The 18,814-nt window shown below is 25.3% G+C and overlaps 2 protein-coding genes across 4 annotated transcripts; one reads left to right on the top strand and one right to left on the bottom strand.

Annotated features, from left to right (window-relative positions):
* Window positions 1-151: 151 nt before the first annotated feature.
* Window positions 152-7,676, bottom strand: LOC132931893 (peptide methionine sulfoxide reductase). Of its 3 annotated transcripts, none has more exons than XM_060997971.1 (5): window positions 7,366-7,676; window positions 1,119-1,285; window positions 940-1,054; window positions 647-780; window positions 152-578 (listed from the first exon to the last, which is right to left on the bottom strand). In XM_060997971.1, the coding sequence occupies exons 1-5, from the start codon at window positions 7,405-7,407 to the stop codon at window positions 341-343; spliced, it is 696 nt and encodes a 231-aa protein (XP_060853954.1). In that variant the 5' UTR covers window positions 7,408-7,676; the 3' UTR covers window positions 152-340. The 3 variants fall into 3 exon arrangements, with proteins under 3 accessions (XP_060853954.1, XP_060853955.1, XP_060853956.1); XM_060997972.1 differs by lacking the exon at window positions 7,366-7,676 and adding an exon at window positions 3,141-3,271; XM_060997973.1 differs by lacking the exon at window positions 7,366-7,676 and adding an exon at window positions 1,398-1,524.
* A 3,939-nt stretch (window positions 7,677-11,615) lies between these two features.
* LOC132917387 (sepiapterin reductase-like) lies at window positions 11,616-18,545 on the top strand. The gene is made up of 4 exons (XM_060978104.1): window positions 11,616-12,008; window positions 12,077-12,243; window positions 17,809-18,035; window positions 18,104-18,545. The coding sequence occupies exons 1-4, from the start codon at window positions 11,814-11,816 to the stop codon at window positions 18,292-18,294; spliced, it is 780 nt and encodes a 259-aa protein (XP_060834087.1). The 5' UTR covers window positions 11,616-11,813; the 3' UTR covers window positions 18,295-18,545.
* Window positions 18,546-18,814: the final 269 nt, after the last annotated feature.

Here is an 18,814-nt window from a genome sequence, read left to right as displayed (position 1 = left end):
ATTTGGTGCCTACTGATTCAGTAATTTCCAAGTTTATAATTCTCGCACTAATAAATATTCCTTTTTTTTTACAAATAGAAAATTATAATATAGCTGATATTTTTTAGTAAATAAACTGAATTGTACACTATATATTAATATAAAGCTACAATACCAATTCATCATACATGTATATTATAATATATAATAGTATATAATACTTAATTTATTGGTTTGTTAGAAAATAATTAATTTTCCATTGTTCTACACAATTTCAATATGCTAAAAGTGCAAACAATGTAGTTATATACTCTAATACATCACACAGTAAATATAAAATACAAAAATAAAATAATTTTAATCAGCAATGTAGTCCTTGACCTTCATATTTAATCACTAATTGTCTTATGTATTTAATCGCTGCTTCATCTAATCTTAATTTTGAAACTTCTGAATCAAATTGATCAATTCCTCCTTGACCAACAACATAACCATTTAATCTAGCAGCTACATGAGAATTTATCAGATCTTCTCCGGTCTTAAGACCAAGGTCATTACACAGGTTTTTGTGTTGTTGCAATCGGTATTTTTGATGGTAACTAAATATATAACAATATTTTTTTAATAAAATATAGTTTGTAAAAAGTTAAAAATTATTAATATTTACTCTTCAGCGTTGAAAAATTGACCAGCAGGTTCTATTTTGGTAAGGACATCAAGACCCTTAGATTTCTTTTCATTTAGAGTCATTTCGGCTTCTGCTTTTTGCTGATCATTATGATAATATATGAACGACGAATACTACAAATCAACAAATTGTTTAATTAAATATAAAAAAACATAAATTTATTATACATATTAATGAAAAATGTTATTTATTTAATATCTAAATATTAAATGTATTGTAAATACGCATTTCAAACCAAGTAATTACTAAGTATTAAAACTATGAAAACATACTTGTTTTTTAAACTTTGCAGTAGGATCATGATGATCCCAAAACATTTTCAATAACTCTAAATAAGAGACGGTATTTGGGTCATATTGCAATTGAATAGCTTCTGTATAATCGCCACTAAAATTAGACAGGATTATTTATTTATCAATCATTTTAGATTTTCCTGAAATGGTTAACTTACATGTTTCTATAAGTAGGAATAAAACCTTCAGATCCACCTGCATAACCAACTCGTGTAGTAATAATTCCTGGAGTAGAGCCAAAAAGACTGTCAGGAGCCCAAAAACAACCCATAGAAAAGGTTGCTTTTTCTGATGGAATGTTTAGGTAATGTAATGGTTCCATTTTCTATAGAAATAAAACAAAATATAAAATGTCTAAAAAGAATATTGTTAAACAATTAATTTTATTAGTTGAAAAAAAAATATTATTTTTTCAAGATACACATTGAATATCTTACAATGAACAGAAATATGAAAACTTTGGAGTTTAAATAGGATATCTACATCTTTTAATTGCAATTGTTATATCTTGAAGTAGACCATATCAAATAACAAAATACAAAGATAATAACTTAACACAAATGTAATATAGGTACTTATCTAAAGCCAAATACAATAAAGAGAAAGGATGATTTAATTTCAAGTAAATGTTGCAGTGGAAAAACTAAATGATCACTGAGATTAACTGATAAAAGTGGATAACTATAACTAACAATTCACTTAGTTTTGTGATGCAACATGAACACTTGAAAATAAATAATTCATCGTATAGTAGTATACAATATAATTTATATAATTAATCTTTTTTTTACAACACTTCAATAAGATACTAAGAACTAAGAAATGAAACTACATCTTAAACCTTATTCTATTAGTAAAACTTCTACTACTACTATTACAAGTAATCAGCAAATATATTATTTAATATCTTATTTACAATTACATTTTGTCTTAATATAAATACACAACATATTAACATATTTTACAAAACAACCAAAAATATAAATTTGTTATTGATATCCAAATATATATTTAATAGAAACAAAATATTATTGATACCTATTATTAATATTATAAAATTAATTCAATGTTTATTATCCAAATTGAATATAGCTTGGTTTTTAATATTCATCAATAATGATTTAAAAATGATTTTAATATTTGATCAATAATTGATGAACTATTACAATATTTAATTTAATATATTTATAAATCATAAGTACTTTAATTAAAAACAATAATAATGTATTTTTTCAAAATTTAATAAATATTTATTCAATAACTCATAAAAAAAATACTATTTAGGCAATATAGTATTCAAGAGAATTTTTACTCTGTAATTCATTGGAGCTTAGACATACTGTCATATTATACATATATTATATTTTTTATATGATAGCATAAAGTAGAATTTATTAGGCATTATTTTTTTATTTTATTCTTTAAAACTGTATAATTAAATTATTACATTTTGTATGTAATTACGTTCTAAATTTCAGTTTTGAGTAAGTACATACAATCAAAATTTATAATTTAACTTAATATTACAGTTGATGTAGTTATTTATTACCTATGGAGAGCATAAATCATCTATTTAAAAAAAAATAATTTAAAAATAACTCATAACATAAACGCACATTTGTAAATTTAATTTGATTACTGCTAAATTTATTATATACTGTGTATATTTCAGTAATTACATTTAAAAATCATTCCTATCTTAATTTTTTTTTTTTGATACATTAAAATAATAATAATAAAAACTGGAATCGTATTATAGAGAAATAGTAAGTTATTTTATGTTAAAATTGTAAAATAAAACTAATTTTTATGACAAAAGAATTATTTACAAAGAAAATTAGTTCACCTAACAATTATAATACATATTTTCAATAGTTTGAAATTCTTTATACTAAGATTTTACTATTTAAATTTTTATTTATAACATAATATGAATATTTTTTTTTGTGATGTTGATGCAATAAAACACATGTCAGAATGTATAGTATAAATTATTTAAACTAATATTAAGTTGTGTATTTACTATTTACTATTTAGTGTATATACTATACATTTTGACTTAATGGCTGTTAAATGTTAATACCAAAGGTATTATTAATTTAAATAAAAATAAATAAACAAATTTAATATCAAAAAAAAAATTATATTTATTTGTTATAATATTGTAATGTTTTTCTTACCATATTGAGATATTTTAGTAGCTGACTAATTAAGATGTTAGGTTAGGTTAGTCAACACACAACTTTACAGCTAGAGTACAATAGATAAAAAAATATATTCTTATGTATCGTGAATATGGACTTTAGTCTTATATTTTATTAATGTATGTTAAACTATAGGTGAGAGTTTATACCTAGACATATAAATAAAGTACCTATAATAAAATTTGCATAATCATATCATAATTTATTATATAAATTGATAACTTAGTGATTGCTACAAATTATAACTTTAGAAGACAAAATATAATATGATTTTTAGTTTTAAACTAATCAGCAGAAGTTATTTCATTTATTTTTATCTATATTAATTTCTAACATTCAAAAATAATGTTCTGAATAGGTTAGGTTATAATTATATGTATTGTATTACTTATTATTTTATATGATATGTACTTAAAACAATTTTACCCCAACATTTTTATTTTCAGTAGGTAATGTATTAACAAGTATAATTATGTATGCGTAATTTTGATTATAGGTATGAAGTTAACAATGCAACATTTATAGCTAAGTTATAAGTATGAATCATATCAATTAACCAAAGTAATATATAAAAGATTATATTTAAAAATAAACTATTCAATGCATTTGACAGTTTAATTAAAAATCAAAGTATAAAAAGTTGTTAAATAGTAATACTTAACATGTAGGTAAATATTAATTTACTTATTTGTTTACCTACCCATAATGTTTTGTAGTTAAAATACAAGTAGGGAGGTACAATTGGTACCAACAATTGAATGACTCTAATTTAGCTAAATATTGTTTGTACATAAATATACTTAACCATTATAAAAAAAGGTAACTTGTAGGCCAGAACCAATATGCCGCAGGTAACTAAAAATTATAAATTGATAAATACATATATAACTAGATACCTAATACCAATTTTAAATTTGTTTTTTAAACTAAAATATGTACATAATTTATTTTATGTATAATAATATTATTTCATTATGTAAATTAAAGTTAACTGGTACAGTATAATGCATTTTGTAGAAGTCAGACTTAACCCTCAACAGACAAGACTGGTCACCCATGACCAAAACTATTTTTAAAGTACTTCTCACCATAAAATATTATTGATAATTGGTTCTACCCCTCTATACCCTTTTTTTTGTCATTCAAACCAAATAGTTACTTAATTTTTTTTATTACCAAAATTAAAAAGTTTATAAATACATGTAATACTCCTTTTATACATAAATGTTTGTATTATGGATATATATATATGTGTAAAAAATAAAAATGTATTTAAGGTTATATAAATATGAAATAAACAAAACTTTTTAAATAGTTATAAAAATGAATAAAAAATACTTGGGTTACCCGTGACCAGCCTTGTCTCATTTATAAGATTATAACCTTGCTTGTCATTGTATAATTGTATGGATTCCTTTTCTTTCCAACTGCATAAATAGGATTTATGTTATAGTGACTTGAGGGGGCTTTGCATCTCATATCCCTCAAAATGTATAATATATTTTTAATTTAAAAAAATTTGTATACAAAAACTTATTTAAAGTACATACTATTGGAAACAGTAAACTAAACCAAATTTTCATTACCCAAATTGGTGTGTTATTGAAATTAAAATAGTAATAGAAATAAAGCAAACACGTCGTACAGATTTTAGAAATATTTAAATAGTAAATCTGAGATCAGTGGCGATTGCCAATATTTATACAATCAATAACACAATAGCTATTAGCTACTAGATTTTCTTATAATTTATAAGTATTTATTTATGCTGCTTGTCTCTAAACAATATCTCTCTAATAAACTAGTTTATAACTTAAAAGCTATTTTTAATACCTAACAAATTATTTATTTTTATTAGACATTAGATAAAATTAGTTTTTAACAAGCATTATTGTTAATAGATCTTATACAGTAAAATGATTTCTTAAAATTCTTAAATTCACATCTTATTTTTTGTATTGCACCTTATAATATAGCCCAGTTACATGAAGTATACATGAAAAAGTTTATAATTTATTATATCTATTGAATTTGTATTTACACCAAAAACATGCAATTGTAATTTAGTTTAAACAATAAACTAAATTTAAGAACATTATATTAGATAAATTGAACACAGAACACATTTAATATTAATATTTTTATTTAGGCAAACTTTTATAGTAATGTAGAAACAATATAATAATTTAGTTATGGTACAAGTCTTAACAATCTATTTATTTTTATAGATATTTATAGAACAAGTGTTAAAAATGATAAATAGGGCAAATTTTGAGATTAAGATAATTAGATATTTAGATATTACAAAAATGTAGTATTTTCTTTTCATTAAAATGATAGGTCTTTATCTTCTATTAATGAAAAGTTTATACAATTTCAAATCTACTAAAAAATTTTTGGATCAATCGCAATGTTAGTGAACTTTAAGAATTACCTTATGAAAACCTGGTGAAAAATGGCTTAAGTTTACAGAATTAAGATATGGTTGTTATTAAGACATTGAAAATAAATTAATGACAAAATTTGGTTGGCTTATACAGCAGTTATCTGGCGATAATCAACGTACTATAATTACAATATAATGTATCTCTATTGAATTACCCTTGTTCAATTTATTTAATTTATAACTATTGTTTATCAAAAGTACAGTACCTACTATCTTCTATAGGTACCGAATGAAAAAGGATTTTAGCAGCACTACTCTTATGAAATCATGGTCATCAAGTTACCCAAAGCAAAAAAATCAAAATCAATATATCAATGTTTTACATAACATCATAGCATAGGCGTGTTTACGCGTCTTGCCTGTCCTGCACAGGCATGACCTACGAAATTTGATCTAGCTTACATTATAAATTGTGGTACATAATATACCTAACCTTATTTTTTTCTCAGTTTCTGATTTTATATAATATTTTTTTAATTTTCATCGTGTGGACTTATAACGTTTATATTTATAAGACTATAAAAATTGATAATTCTAGTGCAGTAACCCCATCCTCCTGGATATTCCACTGTTGTGCACGACCTGCTAATGAAGCCTAGACACGCCTATGCATCATAGACATAACTAGAGCCATTAAATTGAGTGGGATCAAGCCCATAGTTAAAATGTTTAACAGAGGGGAGGGGTAATGGGACACTACCCTCACCCTTAATAAACAAGAAAATATATTAAAATACCAACATTTTCAATAAAAAAATACAATTTCAATAACTTGCTTGTTTTTAATTCATATTTCATTTTAGGTGGTCTTGAGAGACTGAAGGGTTGGCTAAGCCCACCCAAGTTCATCCCCTATTTACATCAATGCCTAACATATAAAATATAATAAATAGGTATACAATATAATACATGTAATATATAATATTAACTCAATACTTTTCTTCTGTTGTAAGTTTTTTCATTTTATTTTATAGTATAAATAAAGTATGATAAATTAAATTAATACAGTAACTAATTGTTTATTAGAAACACATTTCAGAATGGTCCAAAACTATTTCTAATAATTAACAATTTCTACTATAAATAAATAATGATGATAGAGGACAGAGGTAGTTGGTTAGCATTTTAAAATATAATAAAAAAGATACTAATAAACTTAATATAAAAATAAACTTTCTTAATAACGATGCTTGGTGCTTTTCTTAGATTTTCTTAAAATTTTATTATACAATTCTAGCAACCTTAGTGTCACAAAATAAAACATTCTAATTTCATGGTAGATTTTAATTGTTTTGATTTAAGAAAATCTTCTAAAATCAAAATAATTAAAAACTTCCTCAGAATAAGAATTTTTCACTTAAGACTGACTAAACTACCGACCTATCAACAATTTAAATGGAGAAAAAAATAACAGACACATTGAATTTTAAAATATATTATAATATATATTTTCACATCCATTAATTCAATGAAAAAGGTATTTTATTCCTTGTTTAATTTATTTTTATTTAAATTCTTAAATGACAATATTAGTAATAAGTAATAGATAATAAACAATTAACTAATTCGTAAATTTATAATTAATCTTTACTTAAATATAAAATTCCCTGGGTATTTAATAATATTATCTTTAATATTTGTAGGTACAACTTATATAGTGACATGTGATCCATTTGTACAAATAATGTATCTATTAAGCAATGAAATATCTAAGGCAAAAGAGTAGAAATACAAAAAAAAATACAGATAACTTACATTTATGTTTGAGTTAAACACTTTGAAGATTCTAGAAAACATATAATGTGTGTTTGGTCGAGTTCGATAAAATGTTATGTAAAAAACTTATTTGACGTTTGACTAGAAGATTTTTAATTAAATTAAGATTCTTTATGAATTAGGTTAGTTAATGGATAGTATAAAAAATGACAACAACTAGCCACGAGTTTTGTCACTTTTGTACATACACAGGTTTATAAAAGTAGGTAACTTATGATAGTTGAACATTGGGAAAGGATACCTAACTATCACGTCATACATATGAGATGTTCACATTTACGTTTAAATGTTATTGAATTCTGATTTCAGATGGAGTGATAATGTATATAGTATTAAGCCATGATATTGTAGGAAGTAAAAATTACAACCTTAGGTCTTTTATCTTTTTATGATATCTTTGATAAAAAATTAAAAAACTTTATTATTATTACCCATGATTAAAGGTATATCATGTTATTACCGCAAACGAAGATAAAGTGAATAAGCACCACTGAAGACTGGTCATGACGTGATTGACGGGTGTACGGGTGTACATTTCCTTAAAATATGATCAGTGTCTCCCACTATCGACTTGTGGCACAATCTAAAATATACTATGTAGAATGTAGATAGCGGTAGTATAGCTAAAGGTGAAATATTCATGTAAGACCATCAGATTCTGTATCTGTACCCAGGGCTGGATCTAGAGGGAGGAGAACCCGGGCCCCGGAAGTCTTGGTCGAGGGGTGCCGAAATACTAAATGACAGTGACATAAAAGAGAAGGACTGAATTATGAGAGGGCACTAATTTTATACTTTGTTCTGCCCCCCGAATAAAAATATGTTAGATCTGGCCCTGTCTGTACTTTAGATCATATAATATTATCTGTACAGATTTTTACACAGAACATGAGATATTGACATTTTAAAAACTACCAACTTTTTTTTCATCTAAAATTTTGAATGTATACGAATGGTTTACTAAATATCGAACCATTTGAACATACGAATAATGAAATTGAGCGTTTCAATAACAGATTTTCGAAATTATAAAACAAATAATAGGTACCTTATTAAAAAATCTCATAAAAAATTAAGTTATAATTGATGAAATTTATATTTCGTATAAAATTAAATCTAAAATGTCTATAAAAAAAAAAATATAATGTTTTCCCAATTATAACCATTTTCGTTAAGGCACTCCTAGTAACAGATGATTACCGCTACACCAGCATTTGTTTTCTTTGTCTATCTCCCACATAATATAGGAACAAAGATACTCCGTATTTCCACGATTACGACTCTCTGGTTCAGTTTAGGGCAAAAGCACCAATTATATATTTTATAAAGAAGAGTATTTCCTGTGCATTGACCGGATAGATTTTTAATATTTACATTTTTTATAAATATAAGCATGTTTTAATTTAAAATAATTTCGATTATTTTAATCATTAATAATTTATTCAAAATTGTAAATATTAAACATCCATCCGGTCAATGCACAGGAAATACTCTTCTTTATAAAATATATAATAGGTGCTTTTACCCTAAACTGAACCAAAGAGCCGTAATGTAGAAATACGGAGTATCTTTGTTCCTATATTATGTGGGAAATAGACAGAGAAAACAAATGCTGGTGTAGCGGCCCCTTAAATATATATATATATGTTACGGGTAATGTTAACATTTGGATAATGTCGACATTATCCGGCTAAAGTCGACATTAGCCAAATGTTATCATTACCCGCCATGAATATTATTAAATGTTGGATAATGTTAACATTAACTGGATAATATGATTTTAGCCAAGAACTTTTGGATAATGTCTTAACAACCATAAAAATGTAACATGCATGAGATAAAATCATTGTAAATAATTAACAATATTAAATATATTTAAGATACAATAAATTAGTAATTAACATAAAATATATAATAATAATAGTAGTTTACAATAATATAATAATATTCGCGTAACTCTCAGAGTCAAAGCAAATTTCTATACACAGCAAAACCCAATCCCACAACTGCAGCAGAAAATAAATATAATAAATCACATATAAAAACCAGGAATGTTAAAGAAAGAGTGAACGGAGTAAGTACTCAAAAGTCGATTTCGTTGCTTATGCAGAAAGCTCCGTACAAAACTTCAAACTTCTACTTTGATTATAACTTCATGTCTTCATGTGCTACATGAATGTCTTCATAATGTAGAATTAACTTATAATTAAGATTTACAAATAGAAAATGAAGAAGAGACTGTTTGGTTACCCAGAAATGATAATATATTGTTAGCTATACCAGACAATCGACTTGAAAACATAATAAAAGCAGCCTTTATAGAAAGACATTTCACATGATTACATAAGTATCTATTATCTGAATAAAAACAACAAAATAAAAATAAGTGTAATATAATAACATTCTAATAGTGTGAAATATAAAAGAATAATATAATAATTAAAAAATATAAATGAAATAACAGTTTTAAATATATAGCTATATAGTCTATTTAATATACAACTTTTAACATTATCCTATATTGACTGGTTAAGGTTAACATTATCCGGATAATGTCGATATTATCCAAATTTTAACATTACCTGTAACATATATTATATTGTATATTTAATCAATGGCACTAAGCCGTGCTCTAAGTGGGGAAGATACCCTGATACGAAGGATGATATTCCTCTAGTTTTTTAAACTTACATTTTTCATCCTTCTACTTATTTTATCTAGAATAAAGTATCCGGTATCCCCTCCTAAGATATAATTTTTTTAAATGAAGTGCATCTAAAAAATTTTTAAATTTTAAATGTGACTATAATATTGTACTGGGGTTTTATTTTTATCTAAGAGAAAATGTTTAATTGTTATGGTGAAAAGAATTGTTTTATAACATTTCGGTGTTTGTTTAGTATAGACCGTTTCGCAATCATTATAATATTATCTATAGCCGCTATCTATACCGATTTACCGATTAGTGTTTAAAATGTAAAAATATATGTTTAAAAATAAAAATAAAATAAAACATCACAGAACCAGTCGCGAATACAAGGGGGGGACGTGGGGGTCAGTTCCCCAATGGCTTTTTATTATTTTTGCTTACATTAGCCGAGTATGCACTATAATCTATAATGTAATATTTTGTGATATTATGATCTATCGAGCTATTGAATTTTGACAATTTTTCAATACTCAATAGTAAATACCATTATAATTTATAATTTTATTTGTAGCTAAGTAATGTTTATTTAGTCGAAATGGCGACTAATGAGTAATGACTATATCGTTTATACTTTATTATAGCTTTAGCTTATCGCTTATGTAACGGCTAAATGGCCTAACACTTATGTCAGTTTATAGAAATATTTAATTACAGCAGAAGTCTTAGACTAACTAGCAAAAAAAAACCAGATTTTTTAATTTAATTATTATGTATTTTATTTATATATTTAATGATATAGAATTTTATAATACAGAAGTTTTGACTTTATGGAGTATTGGAGTGAATAATCTTCCATATTGTGTTTAATGTGAATTTTGAATCAATTCAAATTATAGGTATTAATTGTTCCTCATTTGTTCCTATATTTTACTACCGAAGTAAAAAGTTTTGGGAGGGTGGAGGATTTTTCAATTTTCCCCTCCCATTTAGATTTTTTTTACCCCCCCCCCCCTTTCAGAAATCATGTTTACAACACTGCACAGAACAATAACTAAATTTATATTAATAGGAACGTAGCTATTTGCTAAAGTATTTAAACGTAATTTCTAACAATGTTTTGTTGATAGCTGACAAGTGGATGTTTATAGTATATCATGTGTGAGTCGACTAATTGATAAATTTATATATAAAAAAAAATTAAATTAAGTGTGAAGAATGTTGAACTTATGATGAAATGAGAAAATCTGAATTATTAGGCACCCCTCCACTTATTTTGAGCCATTACGACCACTATGTATAGGATCAAAGTCTATTATACACTATTAATTAAAAAATACTTTATTGGTTTTGATATCGGGAATAATCATGTAATAAATTATTTTACATATTCATATTCGACCTTTAAAATATATAGTTTACTAAAGATCATTAATTTAGGAATACACTGCAGTATATTTTACACTAATTAATCATCATATCAGATAAAAGTATAAATTAATTAGGTATTTTATATAAATACGATAAAAAATGTTCAAGAGAGCAAAAATTAAAATTAACAAATAATGCAAAGCTCTTAAGTAGGCAAATCATAATGTTTCATTATGTTTAAAACATTTGGAGGATTCAGATATAGACAATATTATTATAGTGTCTGAAAATAATCAGGCAATCATTCAACCTTCAGGAATTTCTACTTGGGTCTTGGATCAATCCAGATCAGCCTTTGTCCACATTTGAAACCCAACGACTAGTAGAACAATACACCAGTACACTCAAGATGAATGAGTTTTGGAATCGTCGTACTTGTGTCATTTTGACTGGCGCTAGCAAAGGTATAGGACAGTGTTTGGCTGTAGAAATCGGTAAACTTTTGGTCTCAGAGTCGACTATTATTCTAACGGCTAGAGATACAAATGGCCTAGAAAAAACCAAAAAAATGATAAACAAAGAAAACAGTGACATTTTGATAGAGGTATATAGAACATGTAAGTATTTTATTTATCTCCTTATAAATTTCATTTTTTTTTTTTTTGGTATTAGTGTTATAGCGTGGATCTCTATAATTCCGATGCAACAATGTTTGAAAAAATTGTTGAACCTATCGATTCAACAAAGTATGAATTATTTTTATTAATTCATAATGCTGGGTCTATCGGTAATCTAAATCATTTAGCAGCTGACATGAATGAACCAGACGAATGGAACAAGTAATATGATTAATTTTTTTTGTTATTAGTTAAAATGTGTAACATATTTTTCTATACATTTTTTTTTCGTATTATTTTTCATTAAAATGACTATCTATCTTTGTCAATGCCTTATCACGTTGATAGTGGAAGTGTGTATTGTGTATACGAATTTTTCTAAGAAGAATATTTATTAATATTTATTTACGTGCTGTTATTTAATTAAATGAAATCGTTTATTTATACACTTAATATGCGCAATACAGTGTGTAAACGCTAACTGAGATCACTCGACAATTTTACGTAGAGTCCTGCAATTTGAATTCTGTTTTTTTGTCGGTTGTTCATATAATATCGAATTTAAAATTAATGGATTTTCATCTCAACCACGCAATAAAAGTAAGTCTACGATCTGCATCACACTGACGTAAATGCTGAACTAAATCAGGTCGATATGGATGCATTTTATACTTTTTTTAAATCTTACAAACAGTGGTATGAGATATTCCAAGCTCTCTACCAACGTGCCGTGTAGAAACTCTGGGATTTGCTCTAACATAAGCTAATAATTGTTCCTCAACCTCTTCACCTAAAGCATCACCTCGTCTTTGATTGTTGATTGTTAACCCTGTTAGAAAATAACCCATAGGTTCTAAGATTCCTTTCTAAATTATAAATAAAACTATGGGCAGGATGTTCTCTATCTTAAGTTATTAATAAAAAAAATGAAAATTATTTAGAAAATTATTTAAATAAAAATTAAAGAAAATTACTAAACATACCTGGGTAACATTGAAACACTCCCAATAAATAAATAACATATCGACTTTTTGAGAATGATTCATATTGGTCACGGAGTAACGTATGTGTTTGAACGATGACAAATATTGAAATGTTCAGTCACTTATTTATTTTATCGTATTTAATTTTATATCAAATTGTCATACAGATAAATGTTAACTCTAAGATAGATATTATACTAAATATTTAATTTTATAATAGCCGATAAAATACGATAAGTATTATATAACGTTTATTTTTCAATTTAAAATAGCATAGGTTTGGACAACAATTTGAACAATATTTATACATTAAATGAATTAATAACTAAATAACTTATAATTTAAATAAGAATTGAATTCGTTATTAATTATTAATACATCCTAGTAGATCCATTAAATGTTATGAAATAAACGTCATACTTATTTACGTTTTTTCTGCTATAAGTTATAACTCATACACAAATTACAGTGAAAATTATACAGCAATTAAGATTATGATTATGTGTGAATATCAACTTAATAATTAGGGATGAAAATTTCAAGCCTAAACAATCCTAGAATAAATATTTTAAGAGTTATAGTCAAAAAACTGTAAATCGCGGCGTGTAATTTGCAGTTTTTTGGTTGACTTGCTATAACTTGATCAATTTTGAACTTAGAGAGTTGGTTTAACTACCAAAATTCATTAAAAAATTAGGCAAAAAATAATTAATGGTTAAAATAGGCGGTTACCATTTAAGAAAAAAAGTTTTACTGCGCATGCGCGTGTCTAATTAAGTTAAAAATTCAAAGGCCATAAAAATGTGTATTTTTATGTCATAACAACCGACAAAAAACAGAATTCAAATCGCAGGACTCTACGTAAATTTATCGAATGTACTCAGTTAGCGTTTACACACTGTATACCCAATAGCCAACTACTGAGCCACTGAGGTGATAATATGTCAGTAATGAAAATTTGACAGACCTCCATCTTGAAAATCCAGTTGGTACTTGGTATAGAATTAAATCATTCCAAAACTTAACATTTTAGTTTTATGGCGTATTCCCACTTCTCTGTTTTTACTTTTTTGTTTATACGAGTATATAAAAGCACAATATAATATATGAAATAATATAACTTGATACGCACGCTGGTCACACCTTCAAATACATTTCTTCTAATCTTGCCGGTTTTTACTTTTTATTCTGAAAACAGGTGATTACATTTTGATTAGGATGGTATATTATGTGAATGTCTTATGTATGATATATATAATATACTTATTTATATTTTATGACTAATTAAAATGTGTATTATTTATTATTATTTTTAGAAAAAATTTGTACAATTGAATATGATTTGATACCGATACCTTATACAAAATGTTTTTCTGGAATAGGTAAATGATAACCATATCGTCCATATCCAAATACTCATAATAATAATATGTAATAATAGTAACATATAGATAAAGCTATAGTGGTAATGGGACAAAAAGGTCATAACTCATAAATAATAATTAAGAATACAGTTATCGTATTTGTTTTGTCTATCTCTATTGCTACTACAGATTTTTAATTTTAGTTTTGATAAATTACCCAGTAGCACAAAGAAGTTGATCGATTTTAATATAAACGTTTATAAGTCGCAAACGAATTACTCAAATGAAATACTGTAAACGTTAAAACTGCTTTTTCGATATACCTATTTATAAATTGGCTATTTCTAATTAGTTCTAATTTTTTATTTTCTACACAAAATAAATAAAAATAAAAAAATTTATATTACACGTGTAATACCTACAAGTGTCTATTAATTTTATGAAAAATATTGATTAGAATATAAGACATAAGTTATTTCATTTGTCAGAACTTCGCGATACACTGTATACAATTTATTAAATTTTATACCTATTTAATATTTTAAATTCGTTTTTTCTAATTAATATACAATAACCAACTAGGTACATATATCTTAATATCCATAAATGCTTCAATCACCGTATGGTGTATGTATATGGTGACCAGACGTTCAATTTTTCGTAGGACAGTACAATTTTTATGCATGTCCTAATGTCCTTAACAATAGTGTTAGGTACATAAAATTGTACTCTTTTTTTAAAAAATATTATACGTCATGTTTATGATTTTTATAATTTGGTATTTATTTATGTTATATGGTTCAAGCTAATGCAACCTAATAAGTTGGTAGCATAGTTAATTTAATTTGTTATCTGTTAATATGTTTCCTACATATTAACAAAGGTTTGTATTTATTTATTCAAATTTTACACGTGGCATTTTTACAAAAAAAAATATTTTTTTTTTAAATTTTTATATCTGGTCACCATATGTACCTTATATAATCTTATATACCTTTATAAAAGAAAGTTTATTAAGGTCCAATTGTAGGACGCTTGTAAATTTAATATAAAAATAGTATACTTAAGCGTGTTTGATTTAATTAAACCCAGCGATTATACCGATGAATACCGGAAACAGAATAATCTAAACGATATATCACTAGCATTTATAGATAATAATAACTAAAAACTAATTATCTAACAAAAATATTAAATAATAATAAATTAATAACTAATACATACAAGTCATACAACTAGTTGTTGTCGGTATAAAATTAAATTTTATTAAATGAAGCTAAAATTTTTACAAAATTATATCTATCAATTTGGTTGTCGTTATCAGACGTTATATATACATACTTCTATTTTTTTTATTAATAAATTGCTTATTAGTTTTTGTTGAGTTCTAATTATCTTATAATCTAATTTCATTATTATTGGCAGAAATCATTCGTATAAAAGCACCCATCTGCGGCGTAGCTAATACATTTTTAATAAAAACTGCAATATTTGGATGTGCAAATGTGCTGAAGTACATAAATCACCAAATTTGACATGAAAAGACTCACTCGATTAAATAAATTTGTAATAACTTAATAATTTAAAAAAATTATATTTTAAGCAATTACTAGTTAGAGAATTGATCAATGATCACTATTCACTGTCGGTTCGTTAAGAGTTTGAGACACAAAGACACTAAATCAGTACACAATCAGAGGCGTATCTGACTTAACTTTATGGGGGGGGGGAGGAGCAAACCAAAGGTAACTCAAGGAGAGGCCAGAGGGGGGTGATATAGTGCCAAGCACACCGAGTCTTATAAATTTTAACATTCTAAATAATTATTTTCTTGACAATATAGCCCATAGCCCATAGCCCTCCCCCATCCAAAAAAAACAGGTGTGATCAGAGTTGAAACAAAATACCTATAATATAATATACTATTAAATTATTTGTTCATACATTAGATATTTACAAATTTACAATACATTATAATAATTAATAATTAAACATACTATAACAATTGAAACATTTCACTAATAATTAGTATTTATAATTATTTTCAACCTGTTTTTATTTTTTCTAAATTAAAAACCTCAGTTTCTTTTTTTTCATCATTGCAAATGTATTAATTAATTGTTCAGTAGGTACCTACTGGCTACTACCTATATCAATATGTCTATTTACATACAGTAAAGCCAAACCACTTAAATGCTCTTGCTCCATAGCTAATAATATTTCAATCTACAAAAATAAAAAGAGTTCCAAACCAAGCATAAGAAGAATTAGATGAGATGTTGTAGAAATTGTTTATGTAATATCATATAGTCATACAATTTATAAAATGTAGTAATATCATATCAATATCATATATCCCTGCTATTAGAAAATGCAATAGATGTATTTTATTATTTAGGTTTCTGTATTTAAATTTAGTTAAACTATACACATAATTATTCATAATATCTTATGGGAAAAATCTATACAAAGAAAGAAATTTATGGGGGGATCGCCCTTATTGCCCCCCCCCTCAAATACACTACTGTACACAATGATGATTATTGAATATGGCTTTGTGCCTTTGTAGATATAGGTAATAGCTTAATTTCAATTTGGTTTTACGCCGATATTGTAGCGATATCTTAATTTATTTTATGATATGCGGACATTTCGTGTTAAAAATATAAAAATATTTTTAGAATGCAAAGCTATATCATATCAGCATATTTTCAAAAAAAGATTGTTGTTCAATCCAAACAGTTTTCCCAAAATCAAACCATTCAATAATCAATACCGCCTACACTGATATTATGTCCATATTAATAACACTCACACATTTATCTAAAATCACATTATCAATTAAACCATGCATCATATTTAATCAAAATCACAACATTATAATAAATAAGCAATAAAATTAATTTAATAGAATATTTTTAAAAAAACACTAGGGCTTAAATTTATTCCAATCTAAGCGTTATTTACTTAAAATAAAGTATAATAAAGAAAATACTCTCATTATATATTGAATTATTTTTAATTAATATTATAATTAGATGATATATTGAATTACAAGTATTTTTACAAAGAATTGTTTAATAACAATAAATGTCTAATTTTTAATTGTCAATCAATTATCAAATGTGTGCGGTTTGTTATCAACCTTCCAAATTTCCTTTTTAAAAATTGAAAACGTTGTGTGTGGTCAGGCGCGAACGCAGGAAAAAATTTGGGGGGAGCTAAACACCCAAAACCCCACTGCGTTCACGCCTGTGTGTGAAAATCAACGGTCTAAAATGAGTGGTTATAAATTCTAGGTGTCGAGTTTAACGATGTACTAATTATAGGTGAATGAACACTGAATGGTGAATACACATAAATATTTATTTAATACATTCCTTTGATTATTTACTAATAATCAATAGTATAAAATTAAAAATATTTTATTTTTTTTCTAGATATATGATGTTGAATTTATATTCAGTAACTTGTTTAACAAGTGTATTTTTATCCAAGTTCAATTCAGATACAGCTGAAAAATGCATTGTGAATATGACTTCATTATTAGGTATTGAACCATATAAATCAGTTGGATATTATTGTGTGGGCAAAGCTAGTAGAGAAATGTTCTTCCGTGTATTGGCTTTAGAAAACCCTACATTAAACATTCTTAGCTATTCTCCAGGTAAAACAATTGTAAAAATAAATATTTTTATATCTAATTAAATTAAATTATACATATTTTATTTTTAGGTCCTGTTATGACTGATATGTATACAAATATGAGTTTGAATTCAAAAGATAAAGATTTACGCGAACAACTTACAAGTGAACAGCAACAACAATATATCGTGAAAGTAGAAGACGCTTGTCAGAAACTAGTTAACATTTTAGCTATGAAAAGTTATAAAACTGGCAGTAGAATTGATTACCATGATAAATAAGTTCAATTTACTAACAATAATAAAACAAAGTCAATAGTAATTTAAAGATTTTTCTAATTTTGTTATTTATGATATTGATATATTTTAGATTTTTTCTAAGTTTTCTATAAAAATTCTGTGTTCTTTAGCTGTTAAATAATACGCTAATTTTAATGATTTTAACGAATTTTGTCATAGTTTGAACCTTAATTGGTTTAATAAAAATAAATTGTACTTATATATAAGTATATATGTATCATTGTATCAATGTATGTATGTGTATTTTAAATATTTTCACATATTTATAAAATTATAACAACAACTTATGTGGGTTTTTGTATTACATTATCAATATTTTTATTAACATTAAAAAAAATAAATAAATATTTAAAAAAGGCAAAATTTAAAACTTCTATTAATAACTCAAAAATAGTCGAAATATTTTGAAAATTGTATCAAGTATAGAAAATGGTTATGCACATTACACATTTTGAAAATTTTAAGAATCTACAGTTATTCATTTTTAATTACGACGAAATAT

This window comes from Rhopalosiphum padi, chromosome 1, assembly GCF_020882245.1.
Source record: "Rhopalosiphum padi isolate XX-2018 chromosome 1, ASM2088224v1, whole genome shotgun sequence".
NCBI classification, from domain to species: Eukaryota; Metazoa; Arthropoda; class Insecta; order Hemiptera; family Aphididae; genus Rhopalosiphum; species Rhopalosiphum padi.
The sequence above is the reverse complement of the archived record's forward strand: the minus strand, read 5'-3'. Positions and strand labels throughout refer to the sequence as shown.

Coding starts and splice junctions, on each gene's coding strand:
- LOC132931893 (XM_060997971.1), bottom strand. CDS start 7,407: ATGTTTTCTAGAATCTTCAAAGTGTTTAACTCAAACATAAAT. Junction 1,055..1,118: donor ATTCCTACTTATAGAAACAT/GTAAGTTAACCA, acceptor GTCTAATTTTAG/TGGCGATTATACAGAAGCTA. Junction 781..939: donor CTGCAAAGTTTAAAAAACAA/GTATGTTTTCAT, acceptor GTTGATTTGTAG/TATTCGTCGTTCATATATTA.
- LOC132917387 (XM_060978104.1), top strand. CDS start 11,814: ATGAATGAGTTTTGGAATCGTCGTACTTGTGTCATTTTGACTGGCGCT. Junction 12,244..17,808: donor GAACCAGACGAATGGAACAA/GTAATATGATTA, acceptor TTTTTTTTCTAG/ATATATGATGTTGAATTTAT. Junction 18,036..18,103: donor CATTCTTAGCTATTCTCCAG/GTAAAACAATTG, acceptor TTTTATTTTTAG/GTCCTGTTATGACTGATATG.